Source organism: Carcharodon carcharias, chromosome 6, assembly GCF_017639515.1.
Source record: "Carcharodon carcharias isolate sCarCar2 chromosome 6, sCarCar2.pri, whole genome shotgun sequence".
NCBI lineage: Eukaryota > Metazoa > Chordata > Chondrichthyes > Lamniformes > Lamnidae > Carcharodon > Carcharodon carcharias.
The window spans coordinates 24,754,049-24,773,822 of record NC_054472.1 but is presented as its reverse complement, the minus strand read 5'-3'; the positions used below and the strand labels follow the sequence as shown (position 1 = coordinate 24,773,822).

At 41.6% G+C, this 19,774-nt stretch overlaps 1 protein-coding gene across 3 annotated transcripts in view; it reads right to left on the bottom strand.

The window, feature by feature from the left end:
• Window positions 1-19,452, bottom strand: part of LOC121278890 (sorting nexin-31-like) — a 163,136-nt gene extending 143,684 nt beyond the window's left edge. For 2 of the 3 annotated variants that reach the window (XM_041189379.1, XM_041189380.1), the window contains exons 1-4: window positions 19,164-19,452; window positions 18,948-19,022; window positions 4,590-4,707; window positions 428-492 (exon numbers count right to left, since the gene is read on the bottom strand). In XM_041189379.1, the coding sequence (XP_041045313.1) occupies window positions 428-492; window positions 4,590-4,707; window positions 18,948-19,022; window positions 19,164-19,223 (318 nt within the window). In that variant the 5' untranslated portion in view covers window positions 19,224-19,452. The remainder of the gene's footprint in view (window positions 1-427; window positions 493-4,589; window positions 4,708-18,947; window positions 19,023-19,163) is intronic. The other variant, XM_041189381.1, reaches the window with a different exon arrangement.
• Between the last annotated feature and the right edge of the window lie 322 nt (window positions 19,453-19,774).

The window sequence follows — 19,774 nt, the reverse complement described above, 5'->3', positions numbered from 1 at the left end:
GTTAAGACTTGGCAATAAGAGATAGGGTAACATGTATCAGTAATGTCTTTCCCGTTCATTAATAATATTCCTTGGTATATGACTAGCATTTGAAGCACATCATCGAAAACCCACACAATGGAAAAGGCCCTGGAATTAAAATGCATTAGCATTAGGCTCAGCTAGTAGGTCTGGGTGTTTCAAAACAGCCGACTTTCATACTTGAACTTCTTTATGGCAATTAGGCTCCTGGTGTTGGTTTAAAAACACACCGCATGGTTAGTCATCCAAGGAACAGCCTTTTGCAATAGTGTGGATGTGGCAGTGAGTCCTTTCATTAAAACCTCATTAAAACAGAATACATACTCAAATGAATTACAGTGAATATAGCTACCATACTTGCATTTTAAAGTGTTAATTCAAGATTGGGAGAATTGTGATTCGCTACCTGTTGGGCATTCTTCAATAAAGTAGTGAATATTTCACTGACCGATATAACAGGATCCTCTCCAACTGCAAAAGCAAGAACATGAATATTCAGCAGTTGGTTTTGTTTCTTTATAATCAAGATGAGGCCAGTGTTGACAAATACCAACCAGACTTGCACCTCTAACATTCCAGACTTATTTACAGGGGTTGCAATAAAAATACCAATGAAAACAAAAGAATTCCACTCCTTTGGAAAATGGCAAGGTGCATTCAGCAGCTTAAAGCAAACCTGTACTAAACGTATGGGGCGTACATTTCAAAGAGGGTATTAGGGAATTGCAGCTGAATGATATTGAATCAGGAAGGAAATAAGGACTTCAAATACAAAACATCTACTTACGGTGTCCATTAGTCCAATACTTTTGTTCTTCCAGGTTTCATTTTGTATATTCATTATTTTATATTCTTTCATGGAATGTGGGCATCACTGGCAAGGCCAGCATTTGTCACCCATCCCTAATTGCCCCAACTGAATGGCTAGCTCGATCATTTCAGAGGAATGTTAAGAGTCAACCACGTTGCTGTGGAGAGGAGCAGGAGTTACATGTAGGCCAGACCAAGCATTAGTAATGCTTGATGGATTTTTTTTTTTATGACAACCAATGATTGTTTCAATTCAAGCTCTAATATTAATTGGTTGCATTTACTATGACCAGCTGTCATGATGGGATTTGAACCAACATCCCCCAGAGCAATAGCCTCAGGGTTACTAGTCCAGTGACATTACTATTACGCCACCATCTCTCCCAGATAGCAGGTCCCTTTTAAAAGCTATGTTGCTAAAGCCTTTATTGCAGAAATATTGGGCCATAACTTCCTCGGAGTGGCAATCAGCAACAGATTGCCACCCTGTGCCCACTTACCTACGCCAAATTTCTTCTATGCCTGTCTCACCCGACCTTCTAACTCAGGCAGGGCTCCGAAGTCCAGCAGGGTCAAATTGAGGGAGGACATAACCTCTTTTTTACGACATTAGTTGCCATAAAGGCCCCGTTGAAACTGACAGGCCAGGGAGATGGGTTTGGGGGGGTGGAGTAGGCCGGACACAGGGAGTGTGGGGAACTTTGGGGGGGATGGGGTGGGTGTGGGTCGAATAAGGGGTGGGTGGGGAGTTGGGTCAGGCCGGGGAGGCAAGAGTTGGCCCTGCAGTGGGTGTGGGGTCCTGTGTAGGTGGGGGGAAGTGGGGGGGGTGCGGGGAAATCAGTCTGGGTCTTTACGATAGTTACCCAGAAATTAGAAGAGGTTTTAATTCTTCTAACTTTTTCTGGGTTAATATTGGCGATGTTGATAATGTTGTTCGTGATACACTGAAAGCTTTTGCTCTGTGAAGGTTTTATTATTGCAATTACTTAGGCTTTTCTAAATCTGAGCTGCTGCATACATTGTGATCAATGTGAAGCACTGACAGCAATAGCTGAAAGAGGGCATGGAGCAGCTACACCTCTGGTGGAGGAAGAGTCAACTGAAGCATTCAAAAGGGAGTTAGGCATTTATCCAAAAAGGAAGAATGTGCAGGGTTACCGGAAGAAGACAGGAGAATGGCACTAAATGAATTGCTGATTCAGAGAGCTAGTGCAGACATGATGGGCTGAAAGGCCTCCTCCTGCACTGTAATAATTCTGTGTTTCTATATCATATCTTTTCACTTTAAATTTTAGCTAGGATAAGTATTACAAATTTGTTTTGTGCACCTGAAGGATGGTAGTGGCCTGTCTGAAGTTATCACATACAAATCTGCAACAGACTCTACTGATCTAGCTGTGAAACTTTAGCTGCCATGGGGTATTTGAACTGAATTATGGATTCTTTGAAAGACAATGGCAATTTTAGCATGATTTTAACCCACAGTGAGGATCGAGAGTGGGGAAACTGATGACCATCCAAACTCATCCCCCACCCCAGAGTGCGAAGTCTGGGTAAATTTAACTCCCAGGACTCATTCAAATAGCACTAAACTGCTTTAGGCCCAAGGCCAGCATGGGATTTCTGGAAGCCGCAATGAAATGCGACCGTTAAAAATACTTGCCCTTACGCTATGCTTCTCATAAACCTTAACAGATCTGTTCATAATTTGCTTTTGCCAAAGACCAAAAATCCTGGTTGAAGAAAGCATTAGTATTTTTAAATGCTGGCAGGTGGGAGTGGGAACTCAGAGGCGTCAACAGATGCCAGTTCTAGGAGGGAGGGACAAGGCCAGAGCTAGGGAGGCCCAAAGATTCCTGGTGAGGCTGAGAGAATTGTTCCTGCTCCCCCTCCTAATAAACCAGGAATTATCACAGAAATTTAACTTGTTTTTCACATTAGCCTCATCTGGCCATTTTGTTGCCTCCCACCAGGTTTCTCTGGTCACTTTCCCAATTTCTGGAGTTCAAATTGCATTGTGCTGATTATGTCACTAGGCTGTGACTTCCATGTGTTAGGTAGGCCCAAATTCAGCCTGATTAAAATAGTAGCTTGCTGTGCAACTTCCGCTAGATCTCCCTGCCAATGTCTTTTCATCAACTCATCAAGCCCTTTCACATCAGGCAGCCTGGGTTATAATCAAGGCTTATAGTTGCTGATTCCTGTAGACAGATGTCATAGACATTAGGTAACAGACAAAGTCATGACCATTAAACCATGACCATTCAAAATGAACTAGTTTTATAAACACTGGATGTGTGCGCTTAGTCACCTTTAGCAATTTGTGGATATTACAGGTTTATTGATGCTCATCAGACCTTATTAGGAATAATTGCAAGCATCACCTACCATTAATTTGGCATCATTGCAGTTCTATATCCAGAGACCTCTTGGCTAGAGAGAGATATTGTAAGGTTTTGGTCCTCCTTTAACTGTTTACCCTCTTGTCACAACAGTGAAATGGAAATGCATCAAATTTAGCACTTGCGTAATTAAAAAATACTAAAGGGGGAGGGATTTGATCATGCAGTGCCATTTACATTGGTGCCCCAGGGGCAGGCAGCAACAGGCGCCATTATCTGAATGAAGCATCTTCAATGAAATCATTGTCTGCCCCCAGAAAATCAACATAAGTCTGCATAAGACTGCTAGAAGAGATGCTACACAAACAAATTTCACACCACCACACACCCCCCACCACAAAACAAAATTCCAAAACTCTTCTCAGAAACATACTGATGTCAAGTACTGTATTCCTCCAATTTTATTTTGTTCTGTATAATTTTACAATAATAGATTTGTTGTTTGGTTGCTGATACATTGTCATTGTAGTGCTTTCCAATTATAGTACAGTCAAGAAAATACGGTGTCATTGTTTGCCTCCTTCTGATGTGCAAGTGAGAAAAATGAACTTTTTAATCCCGTGACACTCTATCTCATTTGTTCCACACAAGAGATATACAAGCTCCAGCTCACTGGAGAGGTGGGTCAGCACATGGAAACTGCTTTGATGCTGTAAGCAAGGACACGTTAGAATGAGGCCAAATTATAAAGTGTCACAAAAGGGCAAAGTCCCACTGGTTACACAGTATGAATGTTCCAGTAACAGCAGAAATTCCTATGACCAGTTGAAATGAAAGGTTACTAAGAAGCTTGGTGCAGCCTTCCATCATTCTAACCCAATATTGCCATTATGCAGAGTTGTTGCCAGCCAGATGACATCAACTCAATGGGAGCCAATTGCCACAAGGCTAATCCAACAGTGCTCAAGTTTTAGGGCTGAATTCTAAACCCGTCTCAATTTTCTTTTTGAAAACATGGGTGTTGAAATATTTTTTATTGCTTTTGAGATTCCTGAAATATTGTTGCACCTTTCCAGGTGATCATTTTTTTTTTTTTTACAGGTAGCAACAGACAGAGAAAGAACTAGCAGGATATCCGACCATGGATTGGGAACAGGGGGTAAAGAGAAAAAGAAAAAAGAAAAAATAACAGTGCTGTCCTCACCCAACATTCACGTACACTCGCCTCCTGACTCAGTTCAGTGTCAGGATTAGAAGAACAGTGGCTGATAGTTCCCCTCTCTCCATCCAGAAACACTGATGCATTTACTTGTCTGAGCCAATGGGCCACTCATACCAGAGAATTGGTTTGATCCTTCATAAGACCAGCCCATCAAGTTTAAGGGGTTTTCCTGGAAATCAGTTTGATAGGCTTACCTTTCTGAAGATACTGCTGTAACTGAAGCCTTCTTTCTTCAGCCATAGACTCGGTCTGTGCAAGATAACTCTTAGGTGGAAAACGTGGCACAAGACTGCTCCCAAAATAACGCCTCAACTAAAATAAATGAAATAAATGTTACAGCATTAACTCTATATATACAAGTGCTGCGTCAAAAAGAGGACCTGCACTCGTGTATGTATTTCATAACCTCAAAATCCCAAAGTGTTTTACAGCCTTCAGTGCTTTGAAGCATTGGAAACACAGCAGCCAGTTTGGTGCACAGCAAGATCCCAGCAACATGATAACAGGCTGGTAATTTATTTATTTATTTTTTTAAATATAAAATGTGTCAGTTGAGGGATAAATATTTACCAGGATACTAGGGTGAAGTCCCCAGCTCCTCTTCAAAGAAATGCCAAGGGCTCTTCTACATCCACGAGAAGGCAGATGTGACCTCGGCTTGGCATCTCCTCTAAAAGATAGCACCTCCGACAGGTAACAAAGGTCACAGAGGTAGGCTGTAAGGAGCGTGGTAGAAAGGCAGAGAGGGTAAGGGGGGAGTTTCAGAGCTTAGATCTGAAGGTATAGTTATTAATAAACTTAGCTAGATGTTTTGGGCGTAAATATTATAAATTTCATTAGGTATTGTCTCAGGTTCATACTTCCAGTCACTCAGTAAATGAAACTCATGTCCCTTATAATTGGGTATTGTTATTTTATCCAATATCTGGTCAAATAACAGTATGACTTGGAAACCACAGCAATGGGCGGGGTTTTCCACACCCGCCTGCCGCTGGGAACGTCCAGTCCCTCTGCAAGTCAATCGACTTCTGGCTGGGGGGCACCGTCTCGCCCATGGCAGAACCGGAAAATCCCGGCCAACATCTCCTGTTGAATACCACGATCTCATGCATGCTCCCTGAGCTTTTGTCCTATCTTTTGAAAAGCAAACAAATCATCACTCCAAATGAAACATGGCCAACTTCAAACATGCTGGTTATTTTACATGAAATACACAAATGAACAGCAGACAACCTTCTAGTGAGAAACATCCGTTTCACATCACTCCTCATAGCATGGAAGAAAGCATTTATATAGTTCCTATCGTGACCACTGGACACTTCAAAGCGCTTTACAGCCAATGAAATAGTTTGCAAGTGAAGCCACTGCATGGTAAATAATGAATTTTCTCACTCTAGCCCGTTTAACAGGCTTAACTCATTTTACAAGTTAGCAGTCCTTCGAGTTGCTAGAGTAAAATTTCTTTTCAAATTTTATGTCTGCTAGATCGTCTCTCAAGCTTAGTGTAACGAGATTCACTTTTGGAAGAAATGAATGTTCATTACGAACAAGAGAATATCTTTTTAAAGACCAATATCTACTTATAGAATGACTCAAGGCTGTAATATGAGGATGTTTTTAATGAGCTGGTTATCATAATCATGCACAAATAATTGTGCATTTTACCAGATTTCAAAGAGGCAAAATAAAACAGTATGATTGAACAAGATCACTAAAAATTAAAATAAGCTGGTTTATTATATACATTGCACATGACCGAATAGAGTACCCATTCCAGACTTTTAATTTCTTCTATAACCTACCTGTACTATACAAGACAAAACATGTCCCACTATCTCCACTAGCCAGCAGGTCAATCTTATAACCACTAAATCTGGCCAGTGCTCCGGATATCTCACCTGTGCTCTTCTTAAAGGAATTGACCCACTGAACATGCAACAGGGTCTTTCATCCCCCTTGGTGGGCAGGTTGTCAAGGACTTTGATTCCCCAGCTCCAGGACTAGGATGCCGAGTTGCCAATTGGAGCAGCTACCACCATTCCATGAGGTTTGACCCCAGCATATCACCTCACGCTTTGTATAAATGAATAGAGTTCTTCACAACATTTCATAAGGGAATACATATTGAAAGTTTTGAAATGGGCTAATGATCCATCTATTGTAGTAACAGATGACTGGCTTGTTAGCTTTTGGTGCGAGTTATTAACATACTTTTGTCCTTTGTCCTGGTGGCTCCATTCTGCCAAGGTCATAACAGAAACATATTACTGTATATAAACCAAATCCCTCTTGGCTCAAGTAGTGAAGAATTCTCTACATGACTCATTCCCATTATAAACCACTAGAATCTTACAACCCTCCTTTAGCAGTTGAGAAAGTGACATTTTGTATCTGTCTCCTCCAGGCTTCAAAACGTACCTTGGTCTGTCCTTTACTCCACCATACCAAAAGTTCAATTTTCTAATCCTTTCCTCAGTTCTCTATTAAATATTGGTTTACCACGCTTCTAAGATGCTAGTTTACAGGGCCTGTGTTCTCAGCATCTTGTTCCATGGCTGTGAAACACGGGGTGGAATTTTATGGCTCCGAAGTTGGTGGGCTTCTGAACGGCTCGCGGCATTTTACAGCCCCACCCCTGCCTGGCTGGGGACCATAAAATTCCATCCAAGGGCCACTTACAGAATCTCAGTATCTTTACAGTGTGGAAAGAGGCCGTTCAGCCCATCGTGTCTGTTGTGGCTCTCCAAATGAGCAATATACTTAGTGCCATTTTGCTGCCTTCTCCCAGTAGCCCTGTAACATTCTTTTCAGATAACAGGGCCAGTTCCCATTGTGAATGCCTCCATTGAACCCACCTCCACTCTCAGGCAGTGCATTCCAGATCTTAACCATGCCCTGCACAAAGAAGTTCCCTCATATCGCTTTTGCTTCTTTTGCCAATTAATTTAAATCTGTGCTCTCTCGATCCTTCCACCAATGGGAACAGTTTCTCCCTATCTACTCTTTCCAAACCCCTCATGATTTTGAATATCTCCATCAAATCTCCTCTCGGCCTTCTTTTCTCCAAGGAAAACTGTCACAACTTCTCCAATATTCTTTATAACTGAAGTTCTTCATCCCTGGAGCCATTCCCATGAATCTTTCTGCACTCTCTTCAATGCCTTCACATCCTTGCTAAGGTGTGTAACCCAGAACTGTACACAATACTCTAGCTGAGACCGAACTAGTGTCTTATACAAGCTCAACATCACCTTGGCTCTTGTGCCCTATGCTCCTATTAAAAAAGTCTGGGATACTGTATGCTTCATTAACCTTTATAATGTGCTCTCAACCTGTACTGCCATCTTCAATAACTTATGCATATAAAACCCAGGCCCATCTGCTCTTGAACGCCCTTTAGAGTTATACCATATGTTTTATGTAGCCTCTCCAAAATCTTCCTACCGAAACGAATCATTTCACATTTCAACTGCATTGAATTTCACCTGCCACTTTGTCCACCTATTCCACCAACTTGTCTATGCCTTTTTGAAGTTCTACACTATCCTCCTCACAGTTCTTCCACAATGCTTCCACGTTTCGTATCATCCGCAAATTTTGAAAAATTTCAAGGCAGGAAGGTCAACAATGTTCAGCTTTGCTGTTTATGGTACATTCTGGGCATGTCACGGAAGGACAAAACACCAATGTGGCAGCCCTCGCAAAGGCAAATCTCCCAACTGTGTTAGCACTCATCAGGGAGAGGTGACCTTGCTGGCTCGGACACGTTCACAGGATGGAGCACATACCCAAGGATTTTGCTGAATGGTGAGGTAGGTAGAGCCAGAAGAGCAGCAGGACACCCAAAGCTCCACGCCAAGGATGCTTGTAAGTGTGGCATGAAGGTCCTAAACATTGATTTTCACACCTGGGAGACCCAATCCAACGTAGAGGGAAATAGCGACATCACCTGAGGGCCCGCATGAGCAGCCATGACAATCAGTGGCTACAGCAGCTTGACAACAGGTGCCAACACCTGAAACAACAAACACCCACAACTACACCTGGTAACCATTTCATACTTGGAACTTGTAGAGGAACCTGTCTCTGAAAGATTTGTCTCTTCGTCCATCAGCAAAAGTGCTACCACATTCCCAATGGATTTGATTTGCTGCAGGTCCATCATTTAACATGGATGGAAAGCCAGACGGCATCAATAGCACCAATTTGGATCAGAAACCTGCTCTCTTCTCCCTCATGCCAGTGCAAGTGCCACAGGAAATACACTTCTGGTTTAACTTAAGCCTCCTACCATGTATAATGAGTGGATGCCAATCCAACATTACAGAGACGTTCAGGTCTGTAATGCATTAATGACCTCCCCACTGTCACAAACTAATGTGGTATGTGAACATACATAATGCTGCTAACCACTGTGCCTAGTGCACCAAAAGACAGACCTAAACAACATCCCAGATAGCTTGCCTGTTCCTTGGAGTTGACACTTGTGGTTCCAAGATAACTTCATTGCAATATCATAATATAAATTAACCAAATGATCCTTCTCAACCAGACTAATGAAAATCCACAAAAAAGATGACACTGACAAAAGCATTTATTACCCCTTTCACAAAGAAGCTGTCTTATTCCAAGATGCAGTTGTACATGTACCTATAACCCTCTAGCATCTCAAGCAATTGTAAGCTTAGAAAGTAAGTTCCAGAAGTACGCTATGCAAATAGAGCACAGACAGTGAGCACTAGTAGCACCTTACCCAAGTAGAGCCTAGGGAATGGATGCAGACAATCCTTCACACAAGTGCAGCATAGAAGATGAGTGCTAGCAACCTCATCCAGATGTAAGCCTACCTGGCGGGTGCTGCAGTAAGTCACCCAAGTGGACCATAGGAAGCGAATGCTGGCAGTACTTTGCCCAAGTGTAAGCATGGATTGGGGGTGTTGATAAAAGGGCCATCCGGATCCTGCAAGTGCCTGTTTATGTCAACAGGATTATTGATCATTGATCAGGAGCAGGAATCCATTTTCCCACCACCACCCCTCACCCATAGCATAAGATCATGACCAATAAGAGGAAAATAAACATTTGTAAAATTCCTTTCTGTCCCCCCTCTAACAATCAAAGCCGGTCCAAGGGATCGCACTGACCACACACACGTGTTAACTGTTAACGCAATCTCTATGCCAGCCAAGAACACAGCCCTAATGATGGTGTACAGAGTCATCACACACCATACAAGCCAGCAACGTGTCCCTCAGTACTCTAGAAGGATATGGTGGTGATGGGGTTGGATAAGATGATTGTGAGGAAGTGTGCATGAACAACAGCATTGGCTAGTTGGGCCAAATGGCCAGTTTGTGCTATACTTTGGAAGCCTATTCTGGGAAAAGAGCAACCTAAAATCTAGACTATTCCTACTCTCGTGTAGTTTAATGCATTAATGATGAGGAAGCCAGCCCATTCTACTGGAGCTATATTATCAACATGATCGACATTAAATGCATTTTCATCTTAAAAGGCAATGACTACAACAACCACCACCCATACAAGGAAATCCTGCCTAGTAAACCACATTGTAAATTATCTTTCTGCAACAAGAAATTATTGTTTACAACTGGTTTGAACAGGAAGATGTGGAACTTAACTATTCAGCTCTGGCTCAGTTCTAGCACGTCCACCTTTTGAGTCAGAATGTTGTGCGTTCAAGTCTCACACCAGAGACTTGAGTACTGAATTTAGGCTGATAATCCCAGTATAGTACCCAGAGAGAACTGCACCCATCAGAGGTGCTGTCTCTCAGATTAGATGTCAAACTGAGAACCTGTTTGGCCTCCCTTGGACCGGCTTTGATTGTTAGAGGGGGGACAGAAAGGAATTTTACAAATGTTTATTTTCCTCTTATTGGTCATGATCTTATGCTATGGGTGAGGGGTGGTGGTGGGAAAATGGATTCCTGCTCCTGTTCAATGATCAATAATCCTGTTGACATAAACAGGCACTTGCAGGATCAGGATGGCCCTTTTATCAACACCCCCAATCCATTCTTACACTTGGGCAAAGTGACATTAAATGATGGATGGGTTTATTTCAAAAGGAGGGCAGGAGAAATCTCCTCTGGTGCCTTGGTCAATCTGATCACTCAACCAACATAATTAAAATTATCTGGCCATCATCTCAATGCTGTGTGTCAGCTTGCTGTGTGCAAATTGAACAAAAGAACAAAGAACAAAGAAAAGTACAGCACAGGAACAGGCCCTTTGGCCCTCCAAATCTGGCTGCAATATTTACCATAAAAATTACTATACTTAAAAATAAAACATTTCAGGACGTCATGATGTTGCAAAAGGCAACTTCTTCCTTTTAAATACATGAACCCAACAGCTGCCTGCAATCTTTCTGTACTGCTTGAATAGCTCTTGAGCATTGACAGACATGCAATAACTACGACAGTCCTCAGGATCTGACCAACCTCAGCATGCACTTTTCCAAGAATCGTAAAACAAACTAACTCCAAAACTACAGCCATCCAGTCTTCTACATTAAATAAGGAGCAGACAGTGGCTGGGTGGAAAGTGGGCAGTTATAGACGAGTGCATGAGTGGGTGAGTGAGAAAATCACCCATCACAATTTAGGCCATTTCTGGTCAAACAGTTAGATTTAATTCTGAACTTCTAAGTGTTTATGCTTTAATTAGAAAAGCGACCTTTATGGAATTAGATTTGCAAATTAAACACACATGAATATTAAGTCTAATTTAAAATAAGCATTTGCTAAATCAGGAGCATATCAATTTACAGTTCATCATCTACTCAATGAGCTATCAGCACTGTGATATACTGGTGATACGAAAATTTAGCAGGAACATCAAGCTACCTTTGTAGATCACAGTTATGTCACACAGAGCCAAGTGCTCCAATTGGTCACAATATTCTATGTAGAAAGAGGAAAAAAAAAATTGACAAGATTTCTGCATCTGATAGTTATCCAGTCACCCCTACTGGAAGTGTGCATATGTAAGAGGAGAGGATTAGATGTGGCTGCGAGACCTCCCTCCACAACAACATTCACGTCTTCAGCTCACACATAGAGAATGGTAACTTAGGTGAAGTACCTATGGAATTGCAGTCCAGCATCAAATCAATGTCTTCAGAAGTGGAAAGGGAATTATTGACAGCAAAAGGATGGGGAAAAGGTTTACTCTCACTCCCTACCCCCATCATCCATGGAAAAATACAGCCAGATTAGTAAACCAGGCGCTAGAAATATTGCAAATTTAACCTGTACTAAATCACCTTATCTCAACTAGAGCAACAGTCAGGGTATTACAATTGGCCTTAGCGAGCCTCACTGAGGTGTTGTTCAGGGCAGGGGTTAGATACAGACATCAGCCATCTCTGATCAATATTCAGTGATTCCTGCTAAAAAGCACACATTGTACGGACTTCAAGTAAGGATGGGTTCAGGCTGTGATTCCCTCTGTGGTCATTGACCTATTAACACTCACTGCCCAGTTCACAAGTATGAATATACAAAATTGAAGGCCTGAAAATGACAAGCTGGTCCATCAAGCCTGCCTCAATTGAAGACTAACCACTTGGGTAAGGTGCAAATCAAGCACGGGGCTATACTTTGGGCATGAGCTGCTGCCCTCATGAGAGTAGCGAACAAAAATGATTAAAGAAAGGACACAATGCTTCCTTTGTATAAATTCAGCCATGTGATTAAAAGGAGTGTCATAGAAAGGTTCAAAATTTACATTCATGGTTTTCCCGAAACTATGACAAAATGCATTATAAATATTTTCTTGATATAAAGGTTCCCTTATACTTATCATTTCAACATTCAACAACATATTGCGACAGTCGCAATTATCCTCCTTTTTGGTGACTTTTGAAGCGTCAATGTATCGGCTGCAATGACCTGTTTCGGCACTGAATAGTTCGGAAAGTATAAAAGCACAGTCCTTAGAGAGAGATCCACTTAACTGAAATAAAAAAACTATTGGAAATCAGCACTGAAATAACAAAATAGAAATGTGGTGAAATAAATACTGTTGGGGGGGGGGTGGTGGGTGGACACCAGGAGAAGCTGGATAGAGGGCCAGTGGAGGCAAAGGAGAGGTTGCAAAAGATGTCATAAACAAAAGGTCAAAGGGGTGTTGTGTGGTGCTGATACTGGCTAAAGGAGGTGCAAATGGTGACATTAAGAGTAGAAAGCAGGATGTGACAGATGGCCCTAGTGGGGCTGGGGTGGGGGGAGGGGACGGTGTGGGGAAAAAACATCGAAATGGGCTAAAAGGTGGGGATAAAGCAATGAATGGAAATAAATTTAGTACAAATAGGTGTGGAAAAAAATATATATAAACATTTAAAAATGAATATTGAAAAAAGGGGATCAAAAAGGGGTGAGGGTGGAAGAGAGAGTTCATGGTCTGAAGTTGTTGAACTCAATATTCAGTCCGGAAGGCTGTAAAGTGCCTAATTGGAAGATGAGGTGCTGTTCCTCCAGTTTGCGTTGGCCTTCACTGGAACACTGCAGCAAGCCAAGGATGGGCATGTGAGCAGGATGGTGTGTTGAAACGGCAAGTGACAGGAAGGTCTGGGTCATGCTTGCGGACAGACCAAAGGTGTTTCGCAAAGCGGTCAGCCAGTCTGTGTTTGGTCTCTCCAGTGTAGCGGAGATTGCATTGGGAGCAGCGAATGCAGTGGACCAAATTGAGGGAAGTGCAAGCAAATCGCTGCTTCACTTGAAAGGAGTGTTTGGGCCCTTGGACGGTGAGGAGGGGGGAGTAAGTAAAGGGGCAGGTGTTGCACCTTCTGCGATTACATGGGAAGGTGCCATGGGAGGAGGTTGAGGTGTGTGGGTGATTGAGGAGAGGACCAGGGTGTCCTGGAGGGAACAGTCCCTATGGAATGCCAACAGGGGGGTTAAGGGAAGATGTGTTTGGTGGTGGCATCATGCTGGAGTTGGGGGAAATGGCGGAAGATGATCCTTTGAATGCGGAGGCTGGTAGGGGGAAAAGTGAGAAAAGGGGGACCCTATCATGGTTCTGGGAGGGAGAGGAAGGTGTGAGGGGCAGAGGCTCGGGAGATGGGTCAGACATGGTTGAGGGCCCTGTCAACTACCATGGGTGGGAAACCTCATTTACTGAAGAAGGAAGACATGTCAAAAGCACCGTTTTGGAAAGTGGCATCATCGGAACAGATGCGACAGAGGTGAAGGAACTGAGAGAATGGGATGGAGTCCTTCCAGGAAGCAGGGTGTGAAGAGCTGTAGTCAAGGAAGCTGTGGGAGTCGGTGGGCTTGTAATGAATAAGTGGGCTTGTCCGAGGTTGGGAGAATATGATGTTGGAAGCTGTGGAGGGAAGATGTCCAGAGAAGATGAGGTCAGTAACAGTCCTAGAAACAATGACTTGATGTTCAATGATGGGGTCATGGTCCAGAGGGAGGTAGGAGGAAGTGTCTGCGAGTTGGCACTCAGCCTGTGCAAGGTGGAGGCCTGCTAGCAAATAGTTGTAGGCATCCAGACAACTGAAATAAACAGCAGGTAGAATTACACTCCATTTTAGATGACATCATGTGCTAATTTCTAAGGGAGGGCCAAATAACACAATCTTTGCATGTTTGTTCTGCAATATTCATTTACTATTAAATAAATCCCTCTAGTGCTCAAAAAAGTGTTCATATTTCAACAAAGTACAATCCAGTTGCTCAAGACAAAAGTGCTTCAATCTCATTTGTTGCCTCCTTCATCCACCTCTGCAAAACAGAGCTTGTTAACATTCGTGTTATTTTGTCGTATTGCCAAATAACGCACAAAAAAAAACAAATTTCCCCTTAATGGCTTTACAGAGCAGATAAATGGTTTTGCTCCTCCTGTAACCTTCACTCTTACATAAACACATGCTTGGGATTAACATCTAAATCACAACTTCCTGATTTACTGCAACAACAGCCGTCTGTACTTTTTACATAGTAAAATGCCCCCAGATACTTCACTAAAGTATTATCAAACAAAATATGACACCAAGTCATAAAAGGGGAGGTTAGGACAGATGAGCATAAGCTTGGTCAAAGAGGCAGATTTTGAGCAGTATGGTTAAAAAAAAAGGCGAGAGGGAGAGAGGAGAGATTTCGGGAGGAAATTCCAGAGCTTAATTAGCATGGCCATCAATGGTGGCATAATTAAAATCAGCGATATGCAAGAGACCAGAATTGGAGTGTAGGTATTTCAGAGGACTGTATGGAGAAAGTTACAGAGATAGGGAGGGGCAAAGCTATGGAGGAATTGAGAGTCAGAGTCCTACAGCACAAGAAGGAAGCCATTCAGTCCCATACCTGGTAACAAGAACGCATCCTTTCAGCTCTGGTGGGATTTGAAATTTCAGCTTTGGTTTTTCAATTTAAAAGACTTTACATTAGGTGCATTTTTCCAACTCTCCCTTTTATCTTCAAGAATAGGAAAGATAGAGCAATACATAGTCTGCCACTGCACAATGAACAGCAGAATCTGCAACTCTCATTCCCAACATACGCCACTGCAACAGGACAAGTGTGCGTCACTCATACAAATGGTTTATGTCTGCAAATGAAGGGGTGTCACTTGTTAAATCACTGCAACAATTCCAGTCAACAATATTCTAGGCGCTCACCGTTCGATTATTGTCACAATATAGGAATGTTCCTGGCACATTGATAGCTGCACACAAATCTAACCTCAGTAATAATGAGGGCCTTTCAAATTCAGAGTGAAGGTGCTTGCAACCCTGAATTAATGCACACCCTTTTAAGAATTAAAGAGCACTTGTTACATTAGGATAGCAGGGTTATTTGAGACCTCAGGGGTGGTTGTCTCTGCACTTTGGCGAGTCGTCCCAGGCTCAGGTAAGGGTCCCATGCTTGGGGTTATGAGCCATGGCCAATGGCAAAACCAGTGAATTTTCAGTAGTAATGGTGAAGGAGCTAGAACTTCAAGAGGTAACAGCTGGAGGATCTCTCGGGAAGAGGACTTGTGTTTTCTTTAAGCACACAAGGGGAAGGCAACGGGAAACCACCTCATGTATCTTTTGCCCCTAGTCACATTGCTGACTGAAATTGAAAGCGAGAGGCTCTTACGAGCAACTGAAGATGTGCAGAACCATGAGGTGTGAAGAAATGAGAAGAAGTGTCCTTAGGTAGATCACTACTGTACTTGTTATAGCAAACCCTCATTTCCAGTTAGAAGGGGCACTTACCAAATCATTATACTGCAGAATTTTACTATAAGCATGAAATAAATGCAATTTTTAAAATTAAAATTGTTGTTGTTCTCTCCTCATTGCCAGAACAGTGATATAATATTATGCTACAACCTTGTCCTTAATTCACAAGTCTGAATGAAAATTCCATGACTGATATATTGACAAAAACAACCCACTCATGGACCCTATCTCTGCCCTAGCTCATAATTGGCTCGCAAATTTTATGCAGAGTGCAGAATGCTGCATTCAATCTCAGTTCAAAAATACAACTATACAACAAATACATAGCTAACAGTCATTGACCGAAACTCTGCTGAGGTTAACACCCTTCAGCATGAGTCAGTTAATCTGTACAGGATATCAAACAACTAGTCTGTCAACAGTATTTATCATCAGTCACTTGCATGTATGGAGATGTTTCATTTATTTTTCTATGGTATTACTTGATAATCTAGCATGCATTTATGCATCGCAATAATTCACAATTCTAATCTGTAGCTCAGAAATACAAGGCAGCAATTTAGTTATCAAACTAGCATTCCTACTGCAATTATTTAAAAAAAACTTAATACTTGCTCCTTTCAGAGGGATATTATCATCTCAATGATGGCAATTCTGGGAAGTAGATGGTTCATTAAACTCAGCTCCTGTCCCATTGTGTTTGCTATGAAAGTGCCTTTTTTTGTAAAACTTTCTTTTTAAATGTGGAATATTGGTTTGTTCCCTCCCCCCCACCATAGTAACTATTTCCCTTTTCATTGTCCTAAAAGAACAAACTTGCATTTATATAGCACCTTTCACAACTTCAGGATAATCCAAAGCAATGTACTGTCAATTAAGTAGAGAAGATTAAAGAGGAATGTAGTAAAGATATTCAAAATCTGGAGAGTTTTGTTAAAGTAATTAGAGAATTAGTTTCCAGTGGTTGGTAACCAGAGGGCATAGATATAATGTAACTGGCAAAAGGACTAGAGGCAAGATGTGGTTTCTTTCTATATGCAGCAAGTTATGATGGTCTGGTGGAAGCAGATTAAATACTAACTTTCACAAGGAAACTGGAAATTCGAATGAAAAAATCTGCAGACCCAGGGGAAAGGGTAGCGGAGGGCAACTAATTGGGTAGCTCTTTCACTGAATGGACAAAGACATAATGGTCCAAATGATCTACTTCCATGTGCGTCATTCTAAGTATTTTTGAAGTTATCACTGTTGAAACGTAGGAAACACAGCAACCATTTTGGGCATAGTAAACAGCAAAGGGATAAACGGCCAGATAATCCGTTTTAATGATGTTGGTTGGGAGATAAATATTGGTCAGGGCACCAGGGAGAACTCCCCTGCCCTTCTTCAAATGGTGCCTATTAGAGGACAGAAGTTCCAACAATGCAGCATTCCCTCACTACTACATTGAAACATAAGGTGCTGAGGGGGTTTGACGGGGTAGATGACAAGAGGATGTTGTGCCCCACCAATGGGGGAACCTAGAACAAGGTGGCACAGTTTCAGGATAAGGGGTCACCAATTTAAGATTGAGAGGAGGAAGAATTCCTTCTCTCAGAGGGTTTATGAACCTTTGGAATTTTTTGCCCAGGGAGTTGTGAAAATTGAGTCATTAAATATATACAAGGTTGAAATTAGACAGATGCTTGAACTATATTGAAGTCAAGGGTTGAGTGAAAGGCAGGAAAGTGGAGGTTAGGCCAAGATCTGATCAGTCATGATCATATGAGTATTTTTTTTTACTCCTGCAGAGATTAAATCTAAAATTCATCTGATATGAGTAAAGGATGTTAGATTTGTTTTATCATTTGGTGGAATATATCTGATAGATATAATTGAGATAAAATTGTAACATTTTGTACAAAGCAATAATCTTGGTGATGGTTCAATAGTTTTCAAACTCTAGCTTTCTAAGATGGATGGACACCAATGTCATATTTATAAATGAACTTCAATGCAAGTAAGATAATTCATTAGAAGACAGTTGAAAAAAAATGATAGGAAAACAGTGTGATTACAGTGTGCCAATAACTCTGAAAGAGATATGGATGTGTCACAAAGGACTGGCAAGATACAAGACTGGCAAATCCATGGTAATGGACTTTGCAGCTGCTGTCCTAGAGGGTAATGATTGTTATCAGGGTCAGCTAGAAGTGAACGTGAATTCCTGACTTCCTGTTTATTTCCCTTTTGAAGTAAAGTGTCTGGTCACCCTTTCAATGGAATTTCTATTCAGATGATTATAGTGGGATATGATTAAAGTTTAGTTCATTTCACATGTTTTGCAATAGTGTCCTGAATTTCATACTTGTTTCAATGATGAATCTTACATGTACAAGCTAATGTCTGAATTTGGAGGTACAGTACTTTAAGAGATGGTGTTGCTGATCTTCATAAAATCTGAGATAAAGAAATCTGTTTGAAAAGTAAACAATGATTCCCAACTAATAACACAAAAGATGGATACTTGACACCTCCATCACTGCAATAACACATGTCATCATGTCCATTTTTATATGTTCTTTAATATAAGATCATATGAAGGAAAGTTTGCTTATACAATTCATGTTACACTTCAAAAGCACATTCTGTCAACATAGAGGGCTTTTAGAACAATTGATTATTTGTATGCTGTCACTAGAAGACACCAGGTGATAAGTGTTACGTAACACAGGGTGTGTATTACAATGTAGCTTTTGTAAACTTGCGATAGAAAAAATATTGCTTTGTTGCTTCATCTTGTTAGGAGGTCGCCTGTTAGTTTTAATACTTTTGAGTTTTGGTCTTCTTTGCCACATTGTACTCAGTTTTGTGAAAGTACTCAAATTGAATGGCAGAACAGACTCAAAGGGCCATATGGCCTACTCCTATTTCTCATGTTCTTATGAGCCAGAGCCAATCCTGTAGGTTGAAGTTAGTCATTTCCTACTTTCACTGAGAAATGGATAAATGTTTGTATGAAGACCGAGAACAATGAAAGAGTGGTCATGCTCTTTGTACACTTGGCAAAATGATTATTATTCACCTCAAGATTTTTATCTGTGAAATGGTTTCAAAGCACTCTTAGAGTTCACAGATCTGAGGGCCAGGACAATGATGAAATGGGTCACCTTTAGTCTTTACAAGGTAGTGAAATAAAGTCCAATACCCATCATTGGGCCACTCTGACATTAAAGAGCAATTAAAAACTTTAGTTTCATTTTTTTAAAAAAATGAATGGGTCTCAATACCACCTTGTCCAGCATGTTGGGGCCAACTAACTCAAATCTCACCTATCCTTTACTTCAGACACATATACAAACACAACTCCTTACCTTTTCATTCCACCTGTGCAGCTGACTGTACCTGAGTTTACAGAAGAGATATCCCTCCAGATGAATACCGTAAACCTGGAAAACATATACACACACACACACATACACAAAGGGAGACACAAAGACGCATTTAATGAATAAGCATTTCAGTGAGAAGTAACACAGGGAAAAACAGGCAGAGCATTTTTATCTTGTAAAGCGAAAAGCCACATTTACCACATAGGGTGCTCCTAGAGAGTCGCTCGCTCTCTCAGTCTGGGCGATGGTGAATTGCATGTCGGCACTAGGGACAATTCCGAGAACTGAACTGAATTCACGTTTCTACTTTGAGATGCTACCGGCCACTCCTTCCCTGCCTCCAGGGAGCTTTGGCACGGGGTGGGGGAAGAATCTCGTAGAAGAATTTACCAATGCAAATACCTGAGCTGCTTGAGATACCATTGAGGCGGCTCCATTTCCACCTTTTGCAATTTACACCATACGGCAACCGTTTCATTCCCCGAGGGAGGAAATGTTCAAGAGCAAACACAAGCAGATCGTTCTTGGTTACAAGTTAACTCATTGCTGCCCGTGGGCTGGCCAGGCAAGGGGAGGGCTGTCCAACTACCCTTGTCCCCATCGTTTGAGAAAGGACATCCAATGTGAGTGCTTTGCCCATTTAAGTGACCAGCAACACAAATAAAATAAATCTAACAAAAGCGCCTTCCTTTTTTTAGATGGGCACAAACAATAAACCAAAGCAAAGGGGGACTTGAATTAAGTCACAGTATTATTCTCTATAAAAGAAAGAACTGCATTGTTATAGCGTCTTTGACCTCCACCAGAGG